This window comes from Gossypium raimondii, chromosome 11, assembly GCF_025698545.1.
Source record: "Gossypium raimondii isolate GPD5lz chromosome 11, ASM2569854v1, whole genome shotgun sequence".
NCBI classification, from domain to species: domain Eukaryota; kingdom Viridiplantae; phylum Streptophyta; class Magnoliopsida; order Malvales; family Malvaceae; genus Gossypium; species Gossypium raimondii.
Genome location: NC_068575.1, coordinates 59,819,890 through 59,827,360, shown reverse-complemented (window position 1 = coordinate 59,827,360; position 7,471 = coordinate 59,819,890). Strand labels below are relative to the sequence as shown.

General features: G+C 28.0%; 1 protein-coding gene across 1 annotated transcript; it reads left to right on the top strand.

The window, feature by feature from the left end:
- Positions 1 to 5,681: 5,681 nt before the first annotated feature.
- Positions 5,682 to 6,653, top strand: LOC105802172 (chaperone protein dnaJ 11, chloroplastic). The gene has a single exon (XM_012633655.2). The coding sequence runs from the start codon at positions 5,824 to 5,826 to the stop codon at positions 6,298 to 6,300; it is 477 nt and encodes a 158-aa protein (XP_012489109.1). The 5' UTR covers positions 5,682 to 5,823; the 3' UTR covers positions 6,301 to 6,653.
- The last annotated feature ends 818 nt before the right edge of the window (positions 6,654 to 7,471 follow it).

Here is a 7,471-nt window from a genome sequence, read left to right as displayed (position 1 = left end):
AATTTAACAAAGTTAATAGCTCGACCTAAATTTTAAATTTTAAAAATAAAAGATTAAATTTCATAAAATATAAGTGAATTTCTAAATTCTTATACGTACACTACAATGGTTGCATTCGAAATTTTAACATTGTCAAGTTTTATTTTTTATTTCGTATTTTCTCTATTTAAAATTTTGATCTAAGAATATCTCTAATTCTACAATATTATAAATAAATATGTTACTTTATTCCCCAAGGAATATCATTAAGATTAGGTATAGATAAAGTTTGTTTAGTTTGGATTAATATTGGTATCAATGCAAAAATATATGGATTTGGGCATATTAAAATGTGTTTGTTTTTATTTAAAAATTAGAGAGGGTTTATAAGTAATTTCATATATTATATAAAAAAATTCATATATAGGTTAATTTAATTAAAATGGTGCATAAATGTTTAGATTAATGTTTCATTGGCTCAAAAATAAATGTACTATAAAATAAATTATATTCTTTTATATATTATTGTTGATACTGCCGAAACCATTTTTTTTGAAAAATAAAATTTTTAGGTTGTCGACTTTAAAAAAAACAAAATAAATGAGAGTCGCAACCAATCTTTTATTGAGGTGTGATTGGATCACCTAAAAAAAACGGCTTTGGTCTACGAGTTTTAGAAAAACGGATCCAGGAGTCAGTTGCGTACGAGGAAGGATTAGCACCCTCGTAACACCCAAAATTGGTACCTAGTTAATTAATTAGTGTCTTAAGGTCGAGAATTTGGAAAAAAACGTAATCCTTAGCAAAACTTAAAAGGCTACGTATTAAGACCTTTATTATTTCAGAGAAAGAAGATACCACACCCAATGCGTTAGGGCACAGCATTCTAATTTTCCCCAAAATGAATCGGGCCAAAATACCTGTACAATAAAACTTTAAAAGAACATCCACTTATCCAAGATTTAAGAAATCACACCCAATACGTTAGGGCACGATTCCTCTAGAATTCCAAACTTGGAATATTTCATTTTCTTTAAAAGAACATCCACTTATCCAAGATTTAAGAAATCACACCAAATACGTTAGGGCACAATTTCTTTAAAATTCCAAACTCGAAATATTTCTTTTATTATTTTAAAAAAATCTTCATTTCGAGAAATCAATGCGTCACATCCAATACGTTAGGACACAACGTGTTGAATTCTCAATAATGAGTTTTTATTTTTTATTTTCAGATTGAAGAGAAATGCTTGATTATCGGATTTAACGAAGAAAATCGGAACCCAATACGTTAGGGCTCAATTCCCTTGAAAATCTTAAATACGGACATTATCTCAATTTAAAAAAAAATTCTATCTTTAAATTTGAGTAAAAAAAATGATGTAATGTGATTTTATACATGCAAATGCTATAATAACAATAATAACAATAATAAATACATCATCGACATAAAAATAATATAAGCAAATGAATAAACGAAATAAAAAAAGTAATTCATGACATGCAAAATATTAAGTGTAATCACAATTATACAATGGATGGGATAGCAAACAAATAAATAAGGATCAAAAGATGTACACATGGAAATTATGAAGATTAAAATATACATATAATTTACAAATAAAATTTTAGGTTATGGAATTTATATATAAATACAACACATAATATACTTATGAAAATAAAGAAAAAATAATTATACATGCATATATAAAATAATAAAAATAAGTATATTTTAAAAAGGAAAAAAGGTGAGTATTTAATCACTTAAAACGTAAATATATACATATATATATGAAAATATTCATTAAAAAAGGAAAATATTCATTTTTTAAATATATATATATGTGTACATATAAAAGGAATATATATAGATAAAAAAATTAGAATAAAAATAATAATTACACTATTAATTAATAAAATAAATAAAAAGAACATAAAAAAACTAAATTGAATTGTAATTAAAATATCTGGGGTAAATCCGCAAATAAATAAAAGTAAAAGGACTAATTTGAATGCGCGAGTTACATAGAGGGGCTGGAAGGGAAATTTTCTCTTCTCCTCTAAAACGGTGTCGTTCAAAAGGATTAAATTGGAATTTAAAATAAATAAAAGGGTAAATTAAAAAAAATAAAGAAAACTTAATTACAAAAACATTAAAAGGCGGAGGGGTTAAAAAAATAAATAAAATTCGCAGTGGTATCACCTTCTCCCTTTTTTAAAATCGTAAATAAGTGAAAAAAATAATCGAAAGAAAAAAAAATAGTAAATCACCTTTAAAAAACTGCCAATCGTTCTTTTTTTATTTCTCCTCCTCTTTTTCTTTTTCCTTTACAATGAAGGGAGAGGCCTCTATTTATAGTTGAGCCTCCCAAATCCAACGGTACAGATCAACGGCTGAGATTAAAGGGTATCTACAAATTAAATCTCTAAGATTACAAAATCATATCTTCTAAGATTGCATATATCATATCTAAGATTACATATCATATCTAGGATTGCATATCATATCTAAGATTGCATATCCTCAAAAATTATGTTTTCATATGTGAGCCCGGACTAAAATTGAGTATTACAGATACATTATTTAGTTGGTAGCCCCCTTAGTTACTCCATCTTCCTTCTTATATAGGTGTTTAAATGAGATAAAAGAAGAAGCGAAAAATCTTAAAATAGTCAAATTTCTTAAAGAGGGTTCTTGAGAAGAATCTTGAAATAACTGAATCTATGATAGTTGTTATAACAGTTATATATCAAATTGTCATCTTTCTCAATTCAAAAATGTATGTAAGATGGCCGAGAAAGAAATTGTATGTAAAGATCAAATTTGTTAATTTTTAAATAAAAATTAGCTACCCATTTAAGAATTGAGCTTGCCTTCCTTCCATTTATAAAATTTCGTTGCATTGATTGAAGTTCAACCATAGAATTTTTTTTATTTAAGTTTGTTTATAATTTATAAATTTATAAATTAATAATGGTAAAACTATATTTTATTTTTAAAAATTAAATTAAATTAATTTTTTAAAATTATAAAAATATAAATTATTAAAATAATAGAATTATATTTTTACTATTATAAAATATACAATTTAATTTGTGTCTGACTTCTCCTTACCTTAAGCTATTCATTTTGCAATATACCTACAAACATCATTAATCTACTTAAAGAAAGATTTCTTTTTCTTATCAATTTTTGAAGTAGTGTTAAATATATATAAATCGATAATTTTATATGATGTTCACCAAACTTATGCCTATGAGTGTCTAAATATATAAGAAGAAAAAAACCTTCTGTATAAATTTATAGATAAATAATTAATTAGAACGCTTCTAGACTTACAAGAGAGCTAGTCAATATAATAACGTAAATTTATGTATAAAAATATACAATATAAATAAATGCAATGGTGGGGCCCTTGTAATTTATAAAATTTTAAATTAGTAATGGTAAAATTACATTTTGACCTCCTAAAATGATAAAAATTTAATTTATTTTTTTAAAAAATTATAAAGATATAAACTATTAAAATAATAGTTTAATTTCGACCCACACAAAATTTCAAGCTCCTCCAATGAATAAATACATATTAATAAAATTAAGTTGTTTTCTTTTCAACAAATAAAGTAAACGTTACGAAATAGCTATGGTTGACATTTCTTTGGAAGTGGGAAATGAATGCATCTTTTAGCACATGCAGTTGTTGTTATTGACGTTGATGCAGGGATGAATATTAGCCTAAAATCATTAAAAATTTATTCTTAATTGATCCACGTAATTTAATTATTTTGATCAAGCAAATGTGAATGAGACATTGATATTGTACCTTAAGTATTCAAATTTTGATTTTCACGGATTTCCATTTTCTCATCACATGTATGTGTTTTATTCAATTATATTTCGAATTTTTATCCCGAGTTTAAGTCTACTTTATATTTACTCAAATATTTATTTATAATCATATTATTTTATGATTGTAAATATTAATTTGGTTGGTTTAATGTAAAAACTAATCAAACTTTTTATATTAAAATAAAATGATTTAATATGTATTAGTTGCTTGAATTAATGGGCTTTTTTATATTAAAAAATAAAAAATTTATCGGAAATTTTGATTATTAATTAGTTGGTTTGATAAAAAAGTCTTTTATATAAAAATACAAAAATATTATATTTTTATGGATACAATTTAATTATGTGTGTAATTAGAGAATATGGAAATCTTAATCTTGGTTAGAAAGAATAATTAATAATGAAACCAAATCTAATTACAAGCAAATTCAACTAATGTTATAGTGGCTAAATTTTAATTAATCAATCCAAAACACAATGCACACATTTATTTAATTAAAATTCATACAATTAATAGAAGCTTGAGAAAGACACACCGTCTACTTGGATAGTCGATTAGTGACCTAAACATTTTTAAATTTAATTTTAATTTATTAGCTCATAATGCTGTCAGTTTATAGTTTAGTATGCAGTATATGTATTATTTTTTGGTCCAATATGATACATGTATTTGATAAAAACTATACATTTTGGCATCTAGAGTAGAGGTGTTCATGGGCCGGGCCGGGTTCAGAAAAAATTCGGCCCGGGCCCGAAATATGGGCCTAGAATTTTGCCCAGGCCCGGCCCGGGAAAAATTCATAAGCCCGGGCCCGGCCCGGCCCGTTTTTTAAATAAATACCAAAAATTTATTTTAAAATTTAAAATTTAAAATAAAAATTAAAAAAAAGTATTTTAAAAAAATTTTAAAATTAAAAAAATTAAAAAAAGTATTTTAAAGTTAAAAAATAAAAAATAAAAATATTTATTATTCGGGCCGGGCCGGGCTGGGCCCGGGCCAAAAAAGTGGTGCCCGAGGCCCGGCCCGTTTTTTAATCGAGCCTCGTTTTTTTGCCCAAGCCCATATTTTGGGCCTATATTTTTACCCAAACCCTCCCATATTTCGGGCGGGCCGTCGGGCGGCCCGGCCCATGAACACCTCTAATCTAGAGGCAGCGATATTAATTTTTAGTGTTTAGTTTGAGTTTTTGGGTTATTTTGATGAAGATTCATAATTAGCTAGTAACATCAGCAATGAATATTCATCAAATTAGCCTTAAAACTCGAATTAAATCACATCTATCATACTATATTTGACAAAATAATAGTAAAATTAAACAAAATTTCACTTAACACTAAATTTATTCTATTAACAAAATAATGAAAAATTCAAATATAGTAATATTAACAATTAATTTTCATTAAATCCAACCCTAAAAATTAAATTAAACACTAAAAAGTTACTTTTGCATACCAAAAATATTTTTTGTCAAATACATGTACTAAATTTGACCAAAAACAACATAGATACCACGTTAAAAAATATCGAATTTAAGTACCAAATGGTATATTAAGCTAAAAGAGAATAAATCTGTCAAATAATTAAAATTTTCTTTCAAAAACAAATAAAATATTAATTGAATCTTCATAATTATTATTTATTAAAATTTAATATTTTTAATAAATCATATATGTTAGTATTTTTGAAAAAAATCTAAACAGTATACATCCTATGCGATAATTAAAAAAACATTATATGAATTATTGAAATAATGATGAAATAATTTTCTTTAAACCAAATAAAGAAAACAAAATTTCATAAAAAGAAAAGAGAAGAGAATATGTTGCCGAGTTCACTCGTTCAAAAACTCAGCACAAATGGAATAAGCATCGCATTAATTCGCTAATACACAATTAACCATAGTTAAAAGTAAAAAAAAATAATTTATGAATAAAATCTCCTAAACTCGATATCTTGCTTCTTAAAACAAGAAACTCCATAACCGTCCTTCACCATGATCTATTCTCTCCCTAATTTCCAAATTTCACCTCCATCACGTTCTCTTTCCGGATTCCGACCGTCTATCGCCGCCGGCGCCACCGCCACCGCCACCACCATCACCAGTACTTATGCTTCCAAAAAAGAGAAAGGTTCGACAGGCGGTTATCTGAGTCGTCCAGGAATGGTACTCTGTACGTCGTTGTACCAAGTGCTAGGGATATCCGTGGGTGCCTCAAATCTGGAAATCAAGGCGGCGTACCGACGGTTGGCAAGGGATTGCCATCCCGACGTGGCTGAAATCAGCCGGAAAGACTTATCCGCCGAGGAGTTCCTGAAGATACACACGGCTTACAGTACCTTATCGGATCCCGAGAAACGAGCCGTATATGATAGTAAGCTTATCTGGAGACGCCAAAGGCCGTTGGTTTCGGCTTCTAGGTTTACCGGATATAATAAGGGGAGGAGTTGGGAGACCGATCAGTGCTGGTAATCGAGTTGACTCACTCTCCTACTCACGCTACTGCATGTACAGTTGGTTATAAAAAGCACCAGAAGGTTTTGAGGGAGAAATCAGAGCCGTTGATTGTGCCATGTAAGAGCGCTTTTCTTCTTCTTCTTGTTTTTATTGGCTGATGCACGGTAAAAAGACTAAAGTTGGGTTTAGATGGTCGATTGGGTGCGGTGCTTTTAATTTATTTTTTGTCTCACGTTACAGTATCGTTACAGTATTTAATCTTACTGTCACTATTATTTTTATACTAACTATAGTTAAATGCACCGACCATTCAAACCGAGTGTGAGAAAATACATTTATCGAGAAGAAAAAGCTTTCGTTTGTTTAAATTTAAAGAGAATCGAACTGGGGCCCAATAATGGAGAAAATTCTAAAAGCCCAGTCAATGCTTTGGTTTGGGCCTGCATCCATGCATGATTGATTTTATTAAATTATGATGTAATCACTAAATGTATTTTGATAATATTTTTATATTTAGTGATTTTATTAAAAATCATTTTTTAACCATGAAACGTAACATGGTGATTGCTTATTTCGTCCCTTAACTATGTGGTCCAGGATTTGATGCTCAGTCATGAGAATGAAATATATTTTGTGATTAATCGTTTATCTTTTTTAAGAGTAACTTCTACAAGAAAACTAATTACGAATTATACTAATCAATCCTTTTACCGCGTATAATCTTAATCCAATAGATTCTATCTTTAGTATTTTATATCAAAATCTATTCACTATTCGGTATGATATAATTACATAAATATTGATAATATTTTTACGACATGAATTTACTAATCGATATGCGTCTCATTGGGTGACATGACTTTAAACCTCAAATATTTAAAAAAAGTGAAAAGTTGATCGTCTAATATCTAGAAGGGGATAACAGCTCATCAGATACCCCTTTTCATCGTTATCATGAATTTTGAAATTTTCTAAGTGGATCACATATATATTATCTTGAAAAGGTACGGTTCAAGTAATTACTAAATTTTGGCCGGTTATATATTTATTATGGTCAAGACACAACATAACCTATCCATCTTCATAAGCATGTGCACATGCCATTTTCATTGTTACTGTGGAGATATATATAGGACAATTTCTTATGGTCCGCGAATTTGCATCTTGGTACATATATACATATATA